The 25,835-nt window shown below is 35.1% G+C and overlaps 1 protein-coding gene and 1 pseudogene across 1 annotated transcript in view; both read right to left on the minus strand.

Annotated features, from left to right (window-relative positions):
- Positions 1–25,835, minus strand: part of PAK2 (p21 (RAC1) activated kinase 2) — a 66,952-nt gene that overhangs the window by 17,442 nt on the left and 23,675 nt on the right. Inside the window, exons 2-11 of the mRNA XM_019723624.2 lie at positions 14,684–14,891; positions 10,157–10,257; positions 9,671–9,818; positions 8,050–8,081; positions 7,003–7,110; positions 5,846–5,978; positions 4,613–4,676; positions 3,350–3,398; positions 2,751–2,863; positions 1,509–1,626 (exon numbers count right to left, since the gene is read on the minus strand). Coding sequence (XP_019579183.1) covers positions 1,509–1,626; positions 2,751–2,863; positions 3,350–3,398; positions 4,613–4,676; positions 5,846–5,978; positions 7,003–7,110; positions 8,050–8,081; positions 9,671–9,818; positions 10,157–10,257; positions 14,684–14,870 — 1,053 coding nt within the window. The 5' untranslated portion in view covers positions 14,871–14,891. The remainder of the gene's footprint in view (positions 1–1,508; positions 1,627–2,750; positions 2,864–3,349; positions 3,399–4,612; positions 4,677–5,845; positions 5,979–7,002; positions 7,111–8,049; positions 8,082–9,670; positions 9,819–10,156; positions 10,258–14,683; positions 14,892–25,835) is intronic.
- On the minus strand, positions 16,851–17,609 carry LOC109442742 (protein PBDC1; annotated as a pseudogene).

The raw sequence follows: 25,835 nt of genomic DNA on the forward strand, positions 1-25,835 counted from the left end.
CAATAAAGGATAAACTTGAATTATTCCCGTATGAATCTCAGATACTCAAGTCTAATCAATATGCCACTGAAAAGTGGGTAAGAGCCTGGGTGGTCTGGTTCCATCCAGCTGTTCACCAGGGTGATAAAAGATGTTTTCTTCATTTCTTCTATGGTGGATTTTACAGAAAGCTGCATTCACAACCTAGACACCAACAATAAAGGAATAACTTTCTTCTTATGCCATGTTTCAGAAAGCACTGAGTCCAAAGTGAGGAAAACATCCTTCCCCTCCCTTAAATACAAGAATAAGATCAGATTTTAAAAATCTACTTGCCCCTATGTTTTTAAATATAAACTGAGTATAAATTGTAAACTTTGTAAAAGCTGTGTTTTTATTTCTTACCTCCATCAGAGTAGTACAAAAAAAGTCTGTACATAATTAAAAACAAATAAAAATCTCATTCAAAATATTCCATTCATTCAAGGAAAAAAAACCAGGTAAACTACGTATTATTATACCACATTCACCAAGCATTGAAGCAGATTCCTGGGAAAAAAAGCAAATCCCCAGAAAAACACTTGTAGAAATAAATAGAAACTCATCACAATTAGAAAAACTCCTACAACATACGGTAACTATTAACAATTCTTACTTCCCTCCTAAAACAACCAAAGGAGCTACCCCATAGGTGAAGCATAATTAATTCAGAATTACTATTTTCAAAGACTACTTTTTTAACACCTTAATAAAAGCTGAAAAAGGAAAACATCGTATGTACTGTTCTTACATGAATAAAGTTTATAATTCACTATGTATCACTGTAAAAATGCTGAAAGTCAAATCATAGAAAACACAATAGCTTTAAGAACTTTTACAATTTTGTCCTTTGTGACAGTAATTCCTAGGATATTCGAAAGTAGTATTGTGATACTACGTTCAATGACAATGAGAAAATCATTAACCTAAGTGTCATCTGTAGAAAAAGATTAGATGGAAGAAGGAAAGCTTGCTTTTGGCTTAGACATAGACAATGTGGCAGAATTTACTGGCTTAAGCAAACAGTATATGTAGTAATTCATTCATGAATATCAAGAAACAACCAGTTTCTTCACATTCAATGAGATCAGTAAAGCCAAAAGCAGATTTATTGATACTTAAGGTAAACATATGTCCTCCTTTGCCTGAGATAGCCTGAGATAGCTCTTGTTTCTGCTGCTGAGTGGTGTATTTTTAATGGCTCCCCCTTTCACTCTCGAAAGTATCCGTTTGGATGATGAATTATAATGATCACTCCACTGAAATTTACCTGTGAGTTGGGCGCTTCATTCCAGAACTATTTTACACATGAAGGAAAGGGTTGAAACTCTCATGTAGGATGAAATGGTATGGAAAAAACTTGCAGAGAATGTGTACAGAGAAATTATCTCAAACAATAAAAATTACCTGTGCAAAAAGCTTTCTTTCCCTTTGTTCACCTCCTGCTAACCACACATCACCATAACTTACCAAGAAGGGAGCAAACTCACCTCTCTGCATACAGCAGCAATCTGTGCTTCATCCATGCAGGTTTCTGTTACAACATCAGTAAGTGATCCCCCAGCAAGGTACTCCATTACTACAAACAATTCATCTCCCACCAGGTAACTAAGAAAAGAACATACAGAACATATTTACATTTCACTTTTTCTAAACACATGGCACTCTATGTTGAAGAATTCAAATGTTAGGCACACTAATAACAAAACTAGAAAGTTGATAGCTTTGAGAGCTAGAAAGAAAACTAGAAAGCTGCTACCTAAAAGCACAGAAAAATAACTGAGGGTCATTATGATTTTCATGAATCACTTTAAAGTTTGCCCACAACTGAAAGAAACTTGGCTGTGTACACAGATTATTCCAATTAAAATACCCCTGTATGGTAAGAACTATTCATCCTGTTTTACAGATGAAGAGACAGAAGCTTGGAGAGGTTAAGTAACTAATTCAAGGTCACATAGCTAATGAGTGACAGAACTAGAATCTGAAGCCAACTACAACTGATTCCAAAGCTTATGGCTTACCTTAACCAACATGCTACCATACTGACTTAAAATACTATTTTAAAAAGCAGGGAAGTATACCTGGAAAGTTTGTTTCTATGAACATGGTCCCACAACTAGGGCTAAAGTCTAAAAATGAGTAATCTTTTCCCCATTCAAAACAAATTTAAATGTGGAAATAAGAAAATCACCTATAGTCCTTTACCTCCAATATAATCACTATTATGATTTTCATTTATTTTCTATTCTTCTTTCATTCACATGTATGTAATTACTTTAAAAAACACAGTTGTTAAGGCACATAATTTTCTATTTTGCTTTTTAACATCAATTCCTAAATCAAATGAGGTTTTAGCAGACATACTATTTGCCCATTAAAGTACTTGAAATAAAAATTGATCTAAAAGTTTAAAAACTGTGTAGCCAATCACCTCTGTTAATCAAGATATGAATCCCAGCCAACCTTCCCTTAATGTTTCTGCTTCTAATCATTTGTAATTAATATGAGCACCAGCAGCAATGTCCTTCATTTAACTGCCTTCTCTCACTTGCCAAGTGACATCTACGTAAAAAAAGAATCTGTTAAACTGTAATGTGCTATTTTTACCTCTCCTCCTCCTTCAAGCTTACTTTTCAGCACTGACATTCTACTCTGGTCTAACTGAAGTGGCTCTGAGACATAAAATTTCCACATTTTTGTTCCAATGCTTGGGAAATATTCATATTTACCTGTCCAAGAAGTTAACGATGTTGGGATTCTTTAATTCTTTCATCACCAGAATCTCATTAATGATCAATTCCTTCTTTGGCTGTTTCTGTAAATTAATCTGTTTGATAGCAACCTATGATGGAAACAGAATTAAAAAAACAAATCAGAACAAGTTTCCCAATTCTCTTAGAAAATTTCAAATATCAATCAGTTAATAATTTATTATATAAATGTTGTACAATGAAATGCCAATTTACTCATAGGTAACACTTTTATTTCCACACTGCCTAGGTACAATGCTTTGTAATAACATAGAACCCAAATATTTTTAGATTTCTCTTGAAGCTGTTTAACCAACCCAAGGTTAGCCCAGTACCAGAAATTAATTCTTTTCATTCCAAGCTGGGAAAATAATTTTTTAAATATTTGCTTATTTATGAAACAAAGCATAATTCCTTTTTCCCCCCCTTAATAAGAAAAGTACTATAAAATTACACAGAGTAATTCTTTCAACATATTCAACTGAAAGAGAAATGCCTATTGGTTATTCACAGGTTTACGTACTTTCCTCCTGTATTAAAAGCTAATGGTGACACCCAAATAATGAAAAAGTAGCTACCTCCTGTCCCAAAGCCACATCAGTAGCAGTGAAAACTGTTCCAGAAGCCCTAGGGGGTAAAAAGACACAAATCATTACCATTTATAACCCAAAGACTTTATACTTAGAATTGAAAAAGGATTAAACATTTGAGACTTAGTATCTTTAACAGGAGTAAAAGCAAAAACAAAAGGGAAAAAAGAAAAAGAGGAAATCCTTGTGGCCAAAACTTATGTTAGAAATCTGTCACAAATTTCATACCTACAAAAATGTAGAAAAAAGATAAAGAAAAAGGTAACATATACTCATGGATCCACTTCCCCTGCTTAAGAAACAATGAACTACAAATCAATTTGAAGGTCCTTGTGTGCCTTTTCCAAAGGCATCCTCCCAAAGTAATCTGTATTTGGTGTTTATTCTGTATTTGATGTGCATTAGTTCCATGCATTTCTCTGTATTTTAACTACAAAGGACATAGGTGTGTATCTCTGTAGAATATAGTTAACATCATTTTTAAATGTCATATAAATGGTTTCATTTTATGTCCTTGTCTGCAATTTGCTTTTTTAATTCAACATTGGATTTGGGATGGTCATCCATGTGGATGTTATTCTTGTTCATTATTATTATTATTACATATGATTCCATATACAGCAGTTATCCACTATCATGCTCAATAACATTAAAATGATTCTCAATTTTTTGTTATTAAAACCAGTGTTGCAACTGTATTTAGTTTTTAAAAAGAAACTCATAAGGAAGTTTTCAAAAAGACTTAAACTCTCTGTCTAAATTCACAGAACATTTTCCAGAGATTAATAACATTAAAAATTCCAGATGTTCATTTGCTCCAGAAGCAACAGGAAAAAACAAAAAAGAGTTTAGTTAGTATAGTTCATAAATACAAATTATTGGACAAAAATCAGAAGATCAGTAGACTCAAAGATCAATACTCAATGATGTGATTAAAATGCATGTTTTATTGCCTATAACCTTGTAATAAAAGTTCTGTCTTTTAAATATATTTAATGTGCAAATTTTTCACCCACCTAATAATTTCTTACGCCCAATGGGAAATAACATTTAAGAAGAAAACAATGTACAATCATTGGTAAGTAGTACAGTTTTTAATAGCATCTAAAAATAAATGCATTACTTATTTACACAAATTCAAGGACACCACTCATAGAATACTGTAAGTGCTCAATGACAGCAGGCAAAAGAGATATCACTCTACACCTAGGCAGTATTGAATATTGTGGTAATATAATCACAAATACTTACCCTTGCCCAATTTTTTCGTATCTTGTGTATTTTTTCTTAGGGTCACCAATGCTCACAATAGTTCCTATTTTAAACAAAAACAACATAAAGTTATGATCTCAGTCAAGCACTTTTAAATTGTAAATTAATTCTGATATCATTAATCCTTTTAACAAACCACTGATTCTAGAACAGTGGTTTTCAAACATAACACTAAGTATCAAAAATAATGTATGTTTCAAACACAAAACACTAAAGAAACTTAATTTTAAAAAAAGGATCGAGATAAGAACTCCTAACTAATGCCTTCATTATCCTATCATTTCCTCAAAAATGATCATGTTTTCAAATGACCAACTGTACGAGTTTGCCTGAAACTGAGAGGTTTCCCAGGATGTGGGATGTTCAGTCTTAAAACGGGGCAATTTCTGGGGAAAATTTCATACTCCACTGAAATGTATTAAACTCATGTTATGAAACTATTTACTATCAGAAATAATATATAAATAATATGCAAATGATTAACCCTAAATGGTTTTTCTGACTCTTCCCACATCTTTGATCTTACAATAGATTTAGAAAACCCTTTATTACTATAAAAACTACTCTAATATGAACTAATCAAACATCTGTTTTAGGAAAGTTCACAAAGAAACATGGTTTAAAATTAGGATGTTGGGCATAAAATTATCTTACAGTCTTACTACCAGTAAGTAAAAACATGAGAAAACCATAATAAATTTTCACTTGCTCAAGGTAAAAGGAGACAGGAAACTCACATAAATAATCCACTTTTATATAGGTACCCAACCTCAAGTCCCCAGCCACTGTAGTTACAGTTTTCCTTGGTCCCACTAGATCAGTGTTCTTTATAACTACAGTTGCTGTACATTTGTAAATCAGACAGTATTGCTACCCTCTCTCTGACATTATGTACATTATTTCCAATGCTTCCTCCAAGTCAATGATAGTTGACAAAAAGGGAGAAGAGAAAAAACGGTACTGACTACTACAGAGATGTTGCTCACTAGTCAACACATAATAAGCAGGGAGGAGAATGAGTATTATTTGGCTTCACTACATTTTTTTATTTTGACTTTACTAGATTTTAATTCAAGCTATTGTTCCTAGAAGAAAATATTTTATTCTTTATGTCTTAAGCCAATATATAGGGTATAAATTAAAATCCATCTGGGCCAAATGTTTCAAGAGCTCTTAACAATTTAAAAATGATGTAAAATACAGGAAACATACTTAATTTCTCCATAATCTCTTCATCTGTCATTTTGGTCTTCTTTTTCTGTTTGTCAGAAGACTTGGCACCACCATCAACATTAGCATCACCAACTGGTGCAGGAATAGGGTCAATTACAGACCGCGTGTAAATCTGCAGAGAGACAGTTAATTGCTGAGATTTGAGGAAAAATATTTTTAGGTATTCTTTTCTTTATTTACCCTCCTACTTCGGCCTCCCCCCCACCTCACTCTGGTTCGAACTGGCGACCTCAGCATTAGGAGCACAGCACTCCAACCACCTGAGCCACTGGGCCGGCCCTAGGTATTCTTATTGGCACACTATTCAGTTCTTTGATTTTTAACTAAAACCAAGCTGTCTCTAGCGTTCTAATAATAGAAACCTTAATGTTAAAGTAACTATTAATTCCCACAAAATTTTTTCTGCAAATATGATTTCTACCATTTCGTGTCAAACAGTCAGTTCTAGGAGATACAGAAAATAAGGCCCCTATCATTAGATCAGGATCTAAGGGCAGGCCTCAGAGATTTATCGGCCCATCATGCCACTAAATCTACCACACTCCACTGTGCGGCACCTTTCCCCACATTTTACTGGTAGTAGTACAGAGAGAGGGACAGGACTCTTTCTTTCTATCTCTATCTAAGGTTACAATTGTTCAAATTCTCCTATATCTGGTAAAAATTTCACACTCAGCAGCCTCTTGAACGACACCAATGTTTTGAGAGAAATGTAAAATGGGATAAAATACATAATTTGGGTGAGAAGTAAAATCTAAGTTTTAGATACAGTAGTTATTTGCATTGACATAAACAGAGAAAGCCAGAGAAACAGATGAATTCTTTGGAAGAGAAGATTTAATACAAAAAGAAAAAACAATGAGATATTTTAACCTTAACTTTAAAGAAGCCACTCGATTTTAACTTTCAAAAAAGCTAGTTTTTTTTGATGGCTTAGGTGCATTTTAGTGGTTTTCTTTAAAAAGCTAGTTGTTTTATGAGTGGTCTTTAGGTAAAGATCTCCTATTCAAATTCCCCACACTAAAATATTTTAAGCACGAGGGTATTTTAAAATTAATCATTAGAAGTCAAATACAGAGTGCTGTTTTCTAAAACGCACAGGCACACACAGCCTGATTAACTCATCAGACACTCACCGATTTTGTATGATCTGGTCGTGGGGCAATAACAGGGGGAGCAGCCTCTTCATCATCATCATCTTCCTCTGTTACTGCTACTGATGTTTCTGATCCCTTGGTATTCAGCTGCATTTATCATATGGGCAAAGTAAGGAAGTCAAATGTAATAATACATTAAAATGTAACTATCTTTCTTTTAACACACTTGAAAAAATGTATTATAAGAGCTGGTTTCAACACTGGCTCTAATCTAATCACTTAAAAAGTAAAGGAAATTTTATAAGAAAAGTAGTTTACGAAATAAATGTGTATGATAAACATCAAGTATTCTTGAGAGAATGTAGGCCCTTTATACAGAGAATTTGATACCCTTTAAACAAACGCTAAAAGTAAAATATCACTTTGTTAAGACCAAAAACAGATTCTCTAGGCTTTGCATAAGTCAGTCATTTTTGGTCATTTGAAACAGCCAGATTCACGAGAAAAAAATGGAGGCTAATGAAGCAAGAGGAAGGCATTAAGCTTTATAGAGATTATTATACTCCAGGTATGTGCTAGTTAGGTACTTTACATGTGATCGCATTTAATCTTCATATAACTCCAGGAGATTGTTTCCTCCTAATTGAGGAATTGAAAATAAAACGGTGATTGTTTGCAGGAGGTATCTGTGCTGACATGATAACTTAGATCAAGTTTCCGACACTCTGAAGACTCTGAAAGGCTTCAATTGTTCACTACGTTTCCAAAGTCTATATTCAGCAGAATGTATCACAGGAAAAAGCTAGAAGTTCTTTGTATTCGTGTTTATATATAGAAACGTTACCAAAAAGTAGCTAAACTTCTCTAAAGATCCTAATAAGTTTTAGTCACTTTAACTATCATATCAAGGAAATTCAATTTGTTTAATACGGCTTTCTCAACTAATCAAGTGGATAGCTAAAACATGTATTAAGTGGTTATTTATTTCTGATGGCTGTAATGTATTTTAGAAAGTAAAACAGAACTGAGATTTGTGTGGGGTAACATATTAGAACAAGAGCTACAAGAAATAATATATTAACTTACTGGTGGTGTTCCAGAAGGGAAGCCATCTTTCTCTGAATATGAAACAGAAAACAATGCTAAATTAACAATTCACAAAATAAAACATCTATATAATAAAAGAAAATGTAAAGTAGAGGAAGTAAAATGTTCTTAGACTGATTTAATTTTAAGTTGAACTAAGTCTTGAGAAAAACAATAGTATCAGTATTCAAAAAAGAATTCATATAAGATTGAGCTAACAAATCTCAAGTCTTAATGGAACTCTGCAAATTTACTAAAAATCATTGAATTCTATATTCCAAATAGGTGAATTTTATAGCATATAAATTATATCTTAATAAAGTTATTAAAAATTTATTTGAAACCACAACTGTCAATCTGTGTTTATTAAAACAAGTTCACTCATAACGATACTTTCTTCAGAAAACTGCCTATCAAGGAACTTAAAGCCACCATTCAGACAACGGCCATTAGGCAAAGAACAATTCTTGACATAAATTTTGATCAATATGAAAACAAATCTCTGAAGGTAAAACAGTTCATGAAGACTAAATGTTAAAATATTGGAGTTTAGAAGAGTAAGTTTTGTTTTGTTTTACTTTTAAAAATGTACACACACACACTGAAAAGAATATACTATTTTCTAGTCAAACATTGATTTTAAAAAAAGATTACTAATTTACAGACTTACTAGTTGACACAAACATTCTAGAGATATGTCTGACCTTTTGCTAAGGACGTAGTAGACTAAGCAAAAAAGTTCAAAATCATTTGCCAAGTGGTCTCTATTTCTTCCTTGAACACAGCCCTTATTTTGGCAATGATGCATTCAAATTAAGTATAGTTAAAACTACAGGTATGGTTTTAGCTCAATCATAATCAACCATATCGTTTTTAAAAACTACATGTATGACTTCAGGGGACACAGAAACATATTAAGTAACACCTTGGAATGTAATTAGTAAAATCCACACTGAAGGAAACAGGACAAATGATCTTGTTTCTTTAACAAATAAATTGCAACGAAAAGAAACCATGAGAACCAGCGTGAGGGAGAGGAAGACTAAATATCAAAAAAGATTCAAGAGATATCGTAATCAACTGTAATGTATGAACTCTATTCTGATCCTGATTTGAACAAACAATTTTTTTAAATCCACTATTCTCGTTCTTACCTGATGATATTCCAATTTTGAGGTACTTTAATCTAATGCGTATTTAATGTTTATATATTTGATGTTTCAATTTTTGAGTGGACTTAAACATTTACTTCAGAGTTCGTGCATTTAAAACCACCCTCCTCCTATCCCACTAACAGTAAATATATTTCTAGTATAAACACACCTCTAAATCAGCATCTTTCCCTTGTATTGCTGGATGTCATTGAAAAGCAGTGAAGAGAAAAAACAAAAAGGCCAAAACACCCACTTTTGGCAAAACTAAGAGATTCCTGGACTCCAAATTATGAATAAGAGCTGCTCCAATCAATTTACAAAAGACAGATCCATGCAAGGGAAGAAGCAGAGACAAGAACCATAGCTTAGCTTTTTTATTTTTCTAGAAGCTTTCTTTTCATCTAGAAGAGCTTCACAACTCCGCAATCTCATTTGAATCAACCTTTTACTGTTGACTGATGTCTTACCTGGAGGAGTAAAGCTCAGATATTTCTGTTTCACTGTGTTGGAGTCATAGAACTTTAAGACATCTAGCACAGCCTGAGGATTCTTCTTTTGCTCTAGTTTGGTGATATTGGAGGTCTGTAATAATCGAGCCCACTGTTCTGGCATGCCCTAACAAAAAGATATTCAGAAATTAGTTGTTTTGAGTTGCTCTAATAAAATCAATTTCCAGTGCTAAATGACAAAATACAAAACAATCTACACAACTATTGGTTTGACTAAATTCTAGTCTGCCTAGTTTACTAAAGGTCTATTTATCTAAATCTATTTTGTATAACTATAACAGGCTCGGCTCCCTAGAATAAAGAGATATCTAACCACAAACACTTTTAGAAGAAAAGCACTAAGAATTCAGTTACGATGTGGATATAAAAGTTAATTTCAACCTTCATACAGAGTGGAAAAGCTTGACTGATGATACATAAACAAGTCCCAACTAGGTAACTCACAGTGAATTCTCCAGTAACAGCATCAAAGCCAACATGGATAGTGTGCTCAAAATCAGATGGAGGAGAAATTTCTGGTCGTTCCTTCTCTTTCTTCTTACTTCCTAGAGGACATTAAAAAAAAAAAAAAGAATCAGCCTATTTAAACAAGATTAATAAAGGCACTCGTATGTTTATATTTTTCCTGAAATAGATTAGGAACAAAGTTATTCTAGAAAAAAGGTTTCCCCTAAAGACATTGACAGGAAACTAATAAATGAAGTACAATAACCAATCCTGTGATCAAGCAAAGGTGGGGACAAGCAGACAGTGACCCGATTAAAGAGGCGCACAGACTAACCCAGCACCAGGCCTGAGTAAAAGGGCACGGGCAGAAGAGACAGCCCCTTAGAACAGATTTGTTCTCTAATAAATCAAGACCTACACCTTAGATGCTGAGTAATTTGGAAAACGAAATCTATCAAATCCTATTTCCATTTGGCTATATTTACCCAGAAAGAACAATTTACATTACTATGACTATGTAGATAATACACACGCATGAACAAGTTGTTTATAAAGACCACATTGCCTTTCTTGTGCAACTCTAACCTCTTCTTTTTACTGAGGTTAATAATTGCTACTGAAGGGCCGGCCCGGTGGCTCAGACGGTTGGAGTTCCGTGCTCCTAACTCCAAAGGCTGCGGTTCGATTCCCACATGGGCCAGTGGGCTCTCGACCACAAGGCTGCCAGTTCAATTCCTCGACTCCCAGCAAGGGATGGTGGGCTCCACCCCCTGCAACTAAAAATTGAACACAGCACCTTGAGCTGAGCTACCGCTGAGCTCCCGGATGGCTCAGTTGGTTGGAATGCGTCCTCTCAACCACAAGATTGCCGCCAGTTTGACTCCCACAAGGGATGGTGGGCTGTGCCCCCTGCGACTAGAAACGGCAACTGGACCTGGAGCTGAGCTGTGCCCTCCACAACTAAGACTGAAAGGACAACAACTTGACTTGGGAAAAGTCCTGGAAGTACACACTGTTCCCCAATAAAGTCCTGTTCACCTCCCCCATTTAAAAAAAATCTTAAAAAAAAAAATATTGAGAAAGCCATCTGACAAATATAGTCGTCAAACATGAGAATACCTTGCAATTTTACTCCTAAATATATACCTCACAGCAAACCTTAAATCTTTGTCCAGAACCCACATCAATGCATTTTACATCCTGACTCAATACAGGCATAGCTCAGACATACGAGGACTGCAGGTTCAGTTCCAGACCACAACCACAAAGTGAGTATCTCAATAAAGCAAATCACAGGAATTTTTTGGTTTCCCAGCGCATGTAAAACTTATGTTTACACTATTACTACAGCCTATTAAATGTGCAATAGTGTTAGATCTAAAAAAAAAGTACATACCTTAATTTAAAAGTACTTTATTGCTAAAAAATGCTAACCATCATCTAAGCATTCATAGAGCTGTAATCTTTTTGCTGGTGGAGGGTCTTGCCTCAATGTGATGGCTACTGGCTGATCAGGGTGGTGGTTGCTTTAGACTGGGGTGGCCGTGGCAATTTCTTAAAATAAGACAATGAAGTCTGCTGCGTTGATTGACTCTTTCACAAATGATTTCTCTGGAGCATGCGATGCTGTTTGATAGCATTTTAGCCACAGTAGAACTTCCAAAATCGGAACCAATTCTCTCAAACCCTGCCACTGTTTTATCAACTAATGTAGTCTTCAAAATCCTTTGTTGCTATTTCAACTGTCTTCATAGCATCTTTACCAGGAGTAGATTCCATCTCAAGAAACCCCTTTCTTTACTCAACCATAAGAAGCAACTCCTCCTCCGTAACAGTTTTATCATGAAATTGCAGCAATTCAGTCACATCTTTAGGCTCCACTTCTAATGCTAGTTCTCATGCTATTTCCACCACATGTGCAGTTACCTCCTTCACTGAAGTTTTGAACGCCTCAAAGTCATCAATGAGGGTTGGAATCAACTTCTTTCAAATTCCCGTTAGACATTTTGACTCCTTCCTATGAATTACTAATATTCTTAAATGGCACTAGAATGGTGAATCCTTTTCAGAAAGGTTTTCAATTTACTTTGCCCAGATCCATATCAGGAATCACTATTGATGGCAGCTACAGACTTCTGAAATGTATTTCTTAAATAATAAAACTTGCAGTCGAAATGACTCCTTGACCCATGGGCTGCAGATTGGATGTTCTGTGAGCAGGCAAGACAACACTGATCTTATTACACATTTCCATCAGAGCTCTTGTGTTACCAGGTACTTTGTCAATAAGCAGTGGTATTTTGAAAGGAATCTTTTTTCTGAGCAGTAGGTCTCAACAGTGGGCTTAAAATAGTCAGTAAACCATGTTGTAAATACATGTACTGTCATCCAGGCTTTGTTGTTCCAGTTATAGAGCACAGGCAGAGTAGATCTGGCGTCATTATTAAGAGCCCTAGGATTTGTGGACTGGTAAATGAACACTGGCTTCAACCTAAAGTCACCAGCTGCATTAGCCCCTAACAAGAGAGTCTGACTGTCCTTTGAAGCTTTGAATCCAGGCACTGACTTCTCTCTAGCTGGAAAGCCCTAGATGGCACTTTCTTCCAATATAAGGCTGTTTTGTCTATATTGAAAATCTGTTGTTTAGTGTAGCTACCTTCATTATTATCTTTCCAGATCCTCTGGAGAATTTGCTGCAGCTTCTCCATCAGCACTTGCTGCTTCATCTTGCACTTTTATGTTATGGAGACAGATTCCTTCCTTAAACCTCATGAACCAACCTCTGCTGGCTTCAGACTTTTCTTCTGTAGCTTCCTCACCTCTCAGCCTTCACAGGATTGAAGAGAGTTAGGGCCTTGCTTTGGATTAGGCTTTGGCTTAAAGGAATGTTTGGCTGGTTTAACCTTCTATCTAGCCCACGGAAAGTTTCTCCATATCAGCAATAAGCCTGTTTTGCTTTCTTATCATTCGTGTGTTCACTAGAGTAACATTTTACATTTCCTTCAAGAATTTTTCCTTTGCATTCACCACTTAGCTAACTGTTTGGCACAAGAGGTCTAGCTTTTGGCCTGTCTTGGCATTTTACATGCCTTCCTCACTAAGCTTAATAATTTCTAGCCTTTGATTTAAAGTGAGAGATGTGCACTGTTCCTTTCATTTGAACACTTAGAGTCCACTGTGTGTTAATTGGCATATAATTTCAATATTGTTGTGCCTCAGGGAACATTATATTATATTATAACTAATATAATAATGAAAAAGTCTGATGCAACAACATGGATGGAATTAGAGGGTATTATGCTAAGAAAAATAAGTCAGACAGAGACAAATACCGTATGATGTTACTTATACGTGGAATCTAAAGTACAAAATAAACAACAACAAAAAAAACAAAATAGAAACAGATTCATAGATACTGAGAACAAACTGATAATTACCAGATAGGAGGGGAACTGGGAGGCTGGGTAAAAAATGCGAAGTGATTAATATGTACAAATTGGTAATTACAAAATAGTCATGGGGATGTACAGTATAGGAAATATAGGCAATATTGTAATAACTATGTATAGTGCCAGGTGAATACTAGACTTATGGGGGGGGGGATCACTTCATGAATTATATAAATGTCTAACCACTACGCAGTACACCTGAAACTAATATAAAATAATACTGAATGTCAACTATAATTGAAAAAAATATTTTTTTAATTAAAAAAGGAAACTATACAATGCTAGTATACAACTCTTTATAGTGTGTTACATTAAGTATGCTTTTAGAGAAACTGGTAATAAGTTGTATAAAGACCATTATTAAGTTATTATTTCTTTTTGAGATCCTTAAATATTTTTATTATTAATTATTGTTAAAATAAGAAAGAAATAGTCTGAAATATTGCGAGAATTACCAAAATGTGACACAGACACAAAGTGAACAAATGCTGTTAGAAAAACGGTGCCGATAGAATTGCTTGATGCAGGGTTGCCACAAACCTTCAATTTGTAAAAAATGTAGTATCTGAGAAGCACAATAAAACAAGGTATGCCTGTACAAACGAAAGTTTCATGAAACAACTCTTTCACTATGTGAAATCATACTGAGTTTGAGAAACCCTGCACTAGACTCATGTTTGTGGGAGATAGGTTAACATGCTGATTGCTGCGTGCCGCCTCAGATGCTTCTCAGGGCATTACAGAATACACGATAAAAAGGCAGTATTACTAACTACTCAAAAATCAGAAAAGCTCTTTAATTCAAAAACACTGTTGGCTCCAGGGATTTCAGACAGGGGACTGTAGACTGTGTATCACCATCTTGATAATAGTAGGTCTTTCTCAAATATCACAGATCTCTTTAATGTTGGGAAGCTGGCCTTTCTAATAGTGCCTATATACCACCATCAATTGTTTTCTTGGATCTGTTCACTGCTTCTCACCATAAAAAAATCAACTAATTATACTTTAAAAAGGTATCAAAATGGGTAACAAAATAATAACGGAGACTCTTGAAACCACCATAGCTATTTACCTTTCTCTGTGCCTGAGAATATAGAGATGATTTTATTCCTGGGCTTTTTTTCCTCTGGAACAGAGGGCAAAGGTTTCAGACTGTGATTAGCTGACAAAGGGTCTTTGCCTCCAGTGCTAAAAATGGTACTGCTCATTCTCACAGGAGGTGCCGGAGGCTTGTCTTCCAGTTCTCCGTTATCAGACATGATTCAGAATTATGATATGGCCTGAAATAGATAGACAAAAATATACACTTAATAACAAGGTAAAAAAAAACTGTATGGACAAGCACAAAACAGTAATAATCCCCTCCCCAACAATGAATTTAAAAATGTTATACATTCAGAGTGAAATTTGCAAAATTTGTAAAACTCAACGAGTAAGAGATGACATTGGTCATCAATATAGGCAATCTCCTCTAACAAAGTTAGTAAATGGTTACCTGAGGGAATGTCTGAAAAGCCATATCTAGTTAAGAAGACTATGGTAGTTCTGGGAAAGCATGATGATATGAACATATCAAAAGATATTCACCTAATTAATTGATTCTAATAGGAAATGTTCCAATGAAAACACAGACAACATGGCATCTTAAAAAAATTCCAAAGAGGACAACTTATGTCCTAACCAGCCAATCAAAGGACATGTCTCTGATAGGTTTCCATTTCCACAGCAGAGGCAGGACATTTGCTATTAAATATATAAACCAACTCCCACCCCCATATCTAATTCCATGCTCACTAGCCTTGTGATTACAACTTAGCCATCATATAAACTTTCCTAAAGGATGAGAATGTGCCACTGGTACAATATTTGCTGTATATGAAAATCTAACTACATACGCTTTGCAGACAATGCCATAGAATTCGATCCATCTGGGAACATTGACAAAAGTAAATCCTGAGCTTGGCTAAGAATCAGAGTATGGCCATTGGCCACGTCCCAAGGTTCTGTTACCCTGTGATGCCCTTTCCAGGTGGTCAAATAACCCCTCTTATCCACGTGGCTAATTCAGTGGAAACTTCAACCTTGTAACACATGCATACACATATATCTTATGTTTCTTAAAAAGTGGATTACACACATTTAAGATCAATATGTAATGGGCAGGGATGCCTAATTTACAGATGACGTCTGTTACAAAACTATTCCAGGAAACAACACATTTCCCCACTAAACAAGGTTTGATTGATAATTAGATCCCGATTTTAAGTTAATTAATGCATGTAAGTGAACAAAATCTTGTATATGTATAATGAAAAGAATGCCAACTGTATTTACATAAAATTTAAATTATTTTATTTAGTTTGAATGTTAGTACCGGGAGAAAAGTAGGTATAATTTGAAAACTGAGAGATGAAGAGATGATTATACCTAATTCTACTCCAAATCTTACAGCTTTTTTCTTCGACAGGAGTATGTCACTAGCAATACTGTATATTTTATCTGCCATAATGAGTTATTTTTCAGCCTACAAAAGAGGGTGAATGAGAGAAGGTAAAGGGGGGAAATACACATTTCTGGGAATAACTAACTAGAGAAGGGCTGTGAGAAAGGAGTAAAAAAAGGTTTCTATCTGTGTGTGAGAAAGACTGCCTGAAATGAAGTTAAACTATTGGTGGTCAAAGGAAGAAATGGGGGTGAGATCTAAGAAGGCAATGCAGGTGACACATATAGGCAGATGATTCTTCCAAACCAGCTGGTCACATCATGTGGAGTGTGTTTTGTTTTCGGGTGGGATACAAGCAGGATGTGACTGGCTGTTCTTAAGTGTGAACTGTCAGGTATGTATTACCAGAAGATACTTATTGCTACAAATGAAAGATAAGGCTTAGTAACAATATTTTGAGGATTATTTGATGAATTGATAAATCAAGATAGATGTTTTTCTCTTGTGACCATAACGTTCAGGCAAAACAGATTAACCCTAGAGCAGCTCACTTTCATCTTAATCACAGTGACAACAGAATCAGCAGGATCAGATGTTGGTTACACTGTGAGTGCTCCATATTTATGCATATTAAATAAAAAAAACAGAATATAACAAAATTTCAAAATGCATTTGCATGCACATATAGAAGGAAATGCACCAAAATATTAAGTCATTATCTGTGACTAATAACTACATTTTTTTTTTAAGAACCAAAAGAAATTTATTTACAAAATTTCTTACTTGCCCGGTGAAGAGAACCAAGAAAGCATATACCAAGAAACAATCAACTATGACCCCACTAATAGTGTTTAAGCCACTTCCTCCGTTGTCAGTTTTCTTTTTCCGTTAGCTCTTTTCTCTTCTCCACTGTTGGCTTTCTCTTTTTCTTTGTCCTGAACAATGGTGTAAACTACTTTGTTATGGCCTTCCTGGTTCTGGGCAATCTCAAGGGCAAAAAATTGTACCCTGGGGGGCAAAGATGGTGTTTCCCTCAGTGTAGCCCTGAGAACAATCCAGTCGCAGTAAAGCACCATAATTAGTATTCTACAACTCCGTCAAACTTCAAACAGAATGGCCTCCACTTCTCTTTAGCTGACACTGATTTGAGCTCTTCTGCATCCAATACATCTATCCTGAGTTTTTCAAAATTTTTTCTGAAATTCAGACTAGATTTGGTCATCCACTTTGGTGAGTTTCAGGAACTGGGGGTCAACTGATGAAATCAGCTTGTGGTAGACTTCGGCATGCTGCATGGCTCGCGTGCCGAGCCATCTCAGGATCTTATGGCAATATCAGGATCGCCGCCATAAGCCTCAGCTGGGAGAGAAAGAGCATGTGCCACTGACACCAGTTCCCCGGAAACCGGCTCATCAGTTCCACTAGTCACCTCCATGTTGCACCTAACAAAGCGTGCTAGTAACTCATTTTAAATTAATTATAATTATCACAGTTGTGGTTTAAAAAAACAATATAAAATAGGGTACAGTAATCAGATAATACAATATAATACAGTGTAAACTGACTACAAATTCTATGGTTAAGGCTGGCTCATAGATGGAACATGACTAGAAACTGTCAATGTACCTTCAGCTTCATGGTGCCCCGTATTGTGGAGAGAGGGTGAGTTTGTGAAATCAGATTGCTTTGCCTGAAATTCTGGTTCCACCATTTACTCAAGTGCGTGACCTGGGGCCATTTACTTAACTGCCTCAGGCGGGGCTCCTTGGAGAAATGGATGGTTCTGGGCCTGGGACAAGACCCAGAGGATCTTACAGCATCAAAAGGTAAGGAGGTACTTAAAAAGGATAAGGTCATGTCAAGGGACACAGGAGAGAGTTCCAAAAAGCCAAGGCTGGAATGATTTGAGCAAAAAATTTAATAAAGCAGTATTAGATTATAATCCAAAGTATAAAACAAATATATAATTTATATTGATACAAATAAATGAATAAAATGGGGGGAGGACAAATCTTCCTTACAAATGTATTCCAAATAATATATGTAGACACACTCCCATCTAGGAGTTAAAGCTTAATTTCCCTCCACACTTGAGTGTAGGCTGAACTTAGTGACTCATTTCCAAAGAATATGGAAAGGGAAAAATAACTTCGCAGTGGAAAAATCTGACAAACACTGTGTCAACATAAGAAATGTCCAAACCTGTAGAGAATTTTTATAAAAATGTATTTGAGCCAAAAAGAGAATACACATGGAAGCAAGATCTCAACAGACTGAGATAAATGCTTCAGAGAATAAGTTTGCAGTTTCTTTTATGCATTTGAGATTAAGCAGGGAACATAGGAAGATCACATGAAGGTGGGAAGAAGCAACCTGGGGATGGGATTACAGGATAAAGATTCTGTGCTCTCCTGGGGTTGGTTACAGTTCATTTTCAAAGGTGTGTTAACCTTGATGTACAGAAACAATGGACAGGGCTTGCTTCAGGCAAAGATAAACCTTTTACTAAAAAGTTATCTGCATGACCTGCCCAGTTAGGAATTTATGACCAGATCACCCTGTGAGGTTACTTTCCATAGAAGCCCTTATTTCGTCACAACTGCACAGATCAAGTGGTCGAGGTTAACATCACCAGTGACACGTCATGTTGGTATCACTGACCCCTGATCTAATGTGAGGAGAAGCACACTTCACCTAAGTGGTATTCTTACCCCAGACCCATAACCCACTCTAACCATGGAAAAACATCAGACAAACCGAAACTGAGTTCTACAAAGTTCCTGACCAGTATTCCTCAAAAATGTCAAGGACATGAAAAACAAAGACTGAGAAGATGTCACAGAACAGAGGCGTCTAAGGAGACGTGACAATGTGGTATCCTAGAACAGAAAAAGGACATTAGTGGAAAACCTGGTGAAATCCAAATACAACCTAGAATTTAGTTTAGTTAATAGTAATGTACCAATGTTGGCTTCTTTGCTTTGACGTATATTTTATGGTTTATGTAATGTCAACATTAGGGGAAGATGGGTGACAGCCATACAGGAAATCTATGTTTGCAACTTCTCTGCAAATCTAAAATCATTCAAAAATAAAGTTACCTACCATATGAGCTAGCAAGTCTACTCCCAGTATACACTAAAGAGAACTGAAACACATGTCCACACAAAAACTTGTATACAAATGTTCATAGCAGCATTACTCTTAATAGCCAAAAGATGGAAAGAACCAAAATACCCATTACTTTGTGAACAGATAGACAAAGCATGGTATATCTGTATAATGGAACGTTATTCAGCCATAAAAAAGAATTAAGTACTGATACATACTACAACATGAATGAATCTTGAAAACTAAGTGAAAAAAGCCAGACACAAAAAAGGACCACATATTCTATGATTCCATTTATATGAAACATCCATAGTCCACAGAGAAAGTAGATTAGTGATTGCTAGGGGGTGAGAGGAATGGGATGTGATTGCTAATGGGTGTAGTTTCTTTTGGGGGAATGAAAATGTTCTGGAATTAGACATCAGTCCTGGTTGCGCAACCTTGTGAACATATTAAAACCACTCACTGAATAGCACACTTTAAAATGGTAAATTTCAGCTAGGTGAATTACATCTCAATTTAAAAATTAATTATATTTACTGCATAAAATAAAGATTAAAAGAGTTAATAAAGATTGAATGTTGCTGCTATTGCTATTCTATGATAGAATTTGGAGAAAATAAAAGACCTAGTTCTTTTCTAAGAGTTCATAATCTAAGAGTGGAAAAGACCAACACACACTCATTAAAGTTAGGTCATGCATGCCCTTTATCAGTATCTGAGCTCAACACATGCATATTAAAAGACTTCAAAGTAGCAGTTCTCATAACATTTTGGCCTCAAGACTCCTTTACACTCTTAAAAATATGAGTTTTTGAGGATCCCAAATAATTGTTTATATGAGTTACATCACATCTGTCTATATTCACTACAAGAAATTAAACAAGTTATTTCATTAAAAAATAAACCCATTACATGTTAATATAAATAACACAAAAAATAACAAAACAATAAATTTGAGAAGAGTGGCATTATTTTACATTTCTGCAAATCTTTCACTTGTCTGGCTTAGTCGCAGACAGCTGGATTTTCATATCTGTTTCTGTATTCAATCTATGGTACTATGTTTTGGTTGAAGTATATGAAGAAAATCTGGTTTACATAGATACATAGCTGAAGAAGAAAGTATTTTAATAGCTTTCAGATAATTGTGGATATTCCTCTGATATTATCCCAAACTCAACCTTCCTAAAAGTTATTATGGAATCTGAAACCACAGTAACAGATTTTTTGCACTTAGTTACATTAAACCCATTGATTTCTCTTGCACTTTAATCGACCTTTTATGAGAAATTGATTATTTGGAAACCATTGGTTCAGTGAATTATGAAGACATTCCACGTTTTCACATCTTATTATACAATAAAAATAAAATCACATTCATTCACCACTGATCTCATCAGAAAAGTCTAGGTATTGGGAAACTGTCAAACTAAAAATAGTAGATAGAGGTTTTCTAAAATTCTAATTTTCACTTGTAAGCTTAAATTTTAGCAATTGCAACAATCCTGTCACTTCATTCATTTTCAAGAAAATGTACCCAAGTATGAACAACCAGAGTCGTAGGCCAGTTGTTCTTTCAAATAAAAATGGTATTCCATGAAAGAGGTGGTATTAAATTTAGTTCAATCATATAAATGGCTTTCTGCAAGACAACCACTGATATACTTAATAAGGGCCTTAAGAGTACCTTTCCTTTTGCTACATAAAAACTTTAAAAGTGAACTCAAAAGTAGAGATATAAAAAGATTAACAATTTCATTCTTTCATCAAGTACATCCTTAAGTGAACCTAACTTTTTAAAAAAGCTACAACCCTATGGCCATTGCCGTCATTTGTATTAAAGTACAGGCAGTTTTACCCACCGCTTCTTTTGCATCAATGCAAATGTCAACACGGTGTAAAAAGCAAAGAATGTCTTAGTATCACTATGAAAATAGGTTTTGAACTCATGGACCACAAGGGTACCATAGACCACACTTTGAGAATTACTGCTAGAAAGTGTATCCAGCTCTATACCTCACCCTCATACCCATAATTCTTTGTGATGTTTTATTGCGGTGGCAAAAGGCCCATATTTACTTCACCCTATATGCTATAGAACACATTTTTAAGATGGGATAAGGTATGGCTAGATATCCAAACTAAGGCACAAAAATCGAATTAAATCTTCAACACGTGCAATGGTATTTATTATATTGATTTTTGTAAGAAAAATCAGTAAGCTTCTGTGGGATCGGCAGAGAAACTAATTGCTATTTATATGAAAAACACCATCAAAGTCTAAGCAAATGACATTAAACAGCAGCTTTCAGAACACAGCTCTTCCTTATATATACTTCGGTTAGCCAAAACAAATTCTTTACTGCTCTATCTTCATACACTGTGCAGGAACTTTTTATTTTCTGCAGAAATTCAGCCCAATAGAACTAAAGAGGAATGAATACACTGTCTGTTTCAGAACTCTCTTCTCAGTGACTGTACATTAATTATCAAGTCGAATTAGCTGTGTCTCAAGGAAATCCCAATTAACATGACGTACTCTGTGGGCAACACGTGCTGAAAACAAAACCCAAATTCAATACTAACCCGAGTCACACATGTCCCTAATGAAATCACTCAGGATGACAAACATAATAGCAACAATTCTAAGTGATGTGCCTCATAAGTGATTAGATCTTAATAAACGTAAGCACGACCTTCCGTACAACACGGATTACTATCACCAGCTTAGCTGGGACTTGATCTCTTTATCTCAGGCCTTCTCTAACTAGTCTCTGTCTTCTTTACCTACTGTCCAGAAGAGCTGAGAAGCTCTAACTGGCTTCCTAAAGAGCTTCTACACGTTCAGTTTTTGTTTAGAGAAAGGAGTTAGAATTGGTTAAATGCACAGCTACTCATAAACAGATGATGCTCTAAGTACAAAACCATATACTATTAAAAAACACGATGATTTAAAAGCACAGTTTTGCTTTATATTTGCTTTATATTTGCTTTATATAAACTCTGGCATTTAGGGCTATTTACTCTGAATCAACCTGACCTCGTATGAATGCACCAGATAAAGCCTACACATCATGTTCCCCAATTATACCAAAGACTTTCCTAGCATACGTTATCTTTGTGAATATATTTCTCCCTTCTCAAATTTTCTTCATCCTTTTCTTTATCCAACCAAATCTCTCAATGCTGAGTAACAATTATGCCCTATGTAAGGTCATTCTTGTTTATCTATCCCTGCTTAAAATGACCCCTCACGTCCTCTGAATGCAAGTTATACAGGAAAATAAACTCAGAGATCACTAAAGTTGGAAAGGATTAGAATTTATCTGGTCCATCTTCCTTATTTTATATGTAAAGGAAATGACTCTCCAAAAAGTAAGTTATTTGCCTAAAGTCATACAAATATAATTACTAACAAAACTAAGACCAGAATTCAAGTTTACTAACAACTCTTAATCCATGCTTTTTTTTTCTTAATTATGTTAATATACTGGACCATTCTTTGGCAATGAATTATAACTGTGCGTCATTAAAATTTTAGGTGTCTTTCCTACCCAAGACTTCAAGCAATTTAAAGGCAGGGATTGTGCTGCTACTACTACTACTAGTAGTACTACTATACTATTTTATTACCTCCTATAATGTTTAACATGGATAGATCCTTCCATGTATTAAACAGTAATGTTCACTTATTTATGGTACACACTCTGCCCATATGAAATATTATTCTTCCTGAATTTATTAGTTCTCTTATCAAAGAACATTTCACTAGACAACATATCGACTACCTCATATTAATAAAAATACCTTTGGAAAGATTTATAGTTTTCTCCCAACAAACAATTCATCAATCCTTTTCTATAAAGCAGTGTAATTTTTTGTGTATTGCTTCTACTGACATTGTTAACTGCCTAAAAAGTGCCAAATGAGGATGTGATAAGGTTCCTTACATTTTATATTTTAGCCAGAAACAATAAATATAAAAACAATTCATGATAAAATACTGATTTACCTATGTTTTGTTCCATCATTACTCAAAAAATGTTATATTAAAAAAGTACAAATGATAAGTACTGCCTCTCTCCAAATCTGTTCAAACACTTGTTACTTCTTCTACTTTTCACTGAAAAACAAGTAGGCGAAACAAAAAGCGTGCCCAAAACACACTGTACTCTTCTAACAGGCCCATTGTGTAATTGTGACAGGACTCAACGACAAACAATTCCTCAATTGTCTACTGAAGGAGACCAGGGGAAGCTAAATATACAACAGAAAAAAAAAAAAAAAGGAGCGGTGTTTGGAACCAGTCAGTCCAACTAGTAGAAATTACTAAATTTATTATAATCTACTCAGACCAACTATGGTGCTCTAAGTACAAAACCATATACTATTAAAAAACACGATTTAAAAGTACAGTTTTGCTTTATATTTGTACTTATATTTTATATAAATAACAAATGGACCTTAATGTTCAATACCTCATGAATGTAATACTGTAACACTATTTGATAAAACATCTAACAATCTCTCAATAAGCTATAAGAGTCCCAACACAACTGGCCTCTTATCCCTCTCCCCCTTCAAAAAAGCTTCAAATGCCTTTGAGTGCAAAAGCACCAATAAAAATATCCCAAATCACCTTAAGTAGACAATGCACACTATGAATGGAAAATTCACAAATTAGAACGAAAGGAGCGTTTTCATTTGGTGGCAATGCCCACAGTAGGCCTATTAGTAGCAAAACCAGAAAGGAAAAATGAAAAGCAGGGAAGAGATGTAGAAAACAAAAATTGGGGCACTGGTAAAGAATTAAGAAAAATGAAAAGAAACTCTGATTCAGACTCAAATAAATAAAGGCCTGGATAACATATCAAATCTTTAAAAATGCATGGGTAAGCTAGTTAAGATAAAAGGAATGTTTCCATAGTGCCCCCAAAGCAAAGTGAAACCAGGAATAAGAGAGTAAGTGATTTACTAATCCAGTTATCCTTGAGGGATTTTTGACTGAGCTCTGGAGACCATAAACTTCCACTGATATTTTGATAGCTGTCACAGGGGACAGGTGAAAAAATTCAGAGTCTGACTAAGTTGAAAAATCTAATAGGAATCCCTTCAACATAAGTCTAGGACCCAAAAGGCTATAATCTATATAACAATAAATCAGGAATAAATCCCTGCAGGCAGAAGGGATCCAGAAAACCTTAAGTATTTTAAGCCCAGTGATACCAAGGGGTGTGGTGGGGGGGAGGAATCTCTGAGAAATTCTAACAACAAAATGCACATTTATGGTCTGAATTCATTCCACCTCTGAGTCCCAAAAAGTCCCAAACAGGTTTAACTGAACGTGGTAGCACTCCCTGGTGAACGGCAGACTCAAATACAAAGCCTGCCTGTGAGAAAACAACTTCAACATAGGTCTCAAATAATATCCAAAGATAAAATTCCGAGCAAAAGGAACATCTCGTATTGAAAATTCAGAAAACAAACAAGGCACCATGATTGAGAACTAGCCAAAACAGACTGGTGAAATAGATGGCAATGATCTGACACAAAATATGTACAAGAAGCTTAAAAAAAAAAGGCAGGAAAAAAAGCAAATATGAAAAACCATGCAGAACTTTCAATTAGAAAAAACCCCTGAAAATTAAAACCCAGTATTTGAAGTAAAATGTAGTGCAGACTCGGTAGAAGAGAGAATTAGTGAAGTGGGAGATGTTTCTGAAGAAACTAACTACAATGCAGCAAAGAGAGACAAAGAGAAAATATGAAAAGAGGTAAAATGAGTAGACTGGATGGTCTAAGCTACATCTATTTAGAGTTCCAGAAGGAGATACTAGAATGGCTCACCAAATAAATTAATAGCTGAAAAATTTCTACAACTGGGGAAAGACACAAATCCACAAGTTTAAGAAACTTAATGAAGCAGGATAAAAAGTAATCTATGCACATCAAAGTGAAGATACATCACAGTGAAATTAAGAACATCAAAGATTAAAAAGTTCTTAAAATCAGCCAAAGGAGAAAAAAGGGCAAACTTTACAGCTATGGCAGTTGGACCTTCAGCTTACCTCTGATACCAACAATGACAGAAAGGAGACATGGGAATATCCTCAGTGTATTGAGAAAAAAAGCTGCCAACATAAATTGCAGACTCAACAAAACTATCTAATAAAAATAAGGCTGAAATAAAAACATTCTGAAACAAAGAAATTTTCAAAAGACTGGAATCGCTCTATACTCTTAACCAAGATCGATGATGTTGAAAATCAGTAACAAAAAGACAACTAGGAAAAACTCAGTAAGTTTGGAAATTTTAAAAGACCTCTAAAAACAAAAACGTGTGGTTAAGAAAAGATATAATAGAATCTAGAAAATACTTAGAATCAAATGAGAATGAAAAAACTATGTATCAAAAACTTGCAGGACCGGATAAACAAAAAGCGGTATATACAGTATATACATACCGTAGAGTACTATTCAATTTTTTAAAGGGGTGAAATTTGATACGTGCTCTAACAAGGATGCACTTTGAAAACATTAAGTAAAATAAGCCAGACACAAAGACCAATATTGTATAATTTCACTTATGTGAGGTACCTAGAGCAGTCAAATTCAGAAAGGATAGAGGTGGCCATGGCCTGGGAGTGGAGGTGAAATGGGGAGTTAT

This window comes from Rhinolophus sinicus, linkage group LG01 (genome assembly GCF_036562045.2).
Source record: "Rhinolophus sinicus isolate RSC01 linkage group LG01, ASM3656204v1, whole genome shotgun sequence".
In the NCBI taxonomy this organism is placed as follows: Eukaryota; Metazoa; Chordata; class Mammalia; order Chiroptera; family Rhinolophidae; genus Rhinolophus; species Rhinolophus sinicus.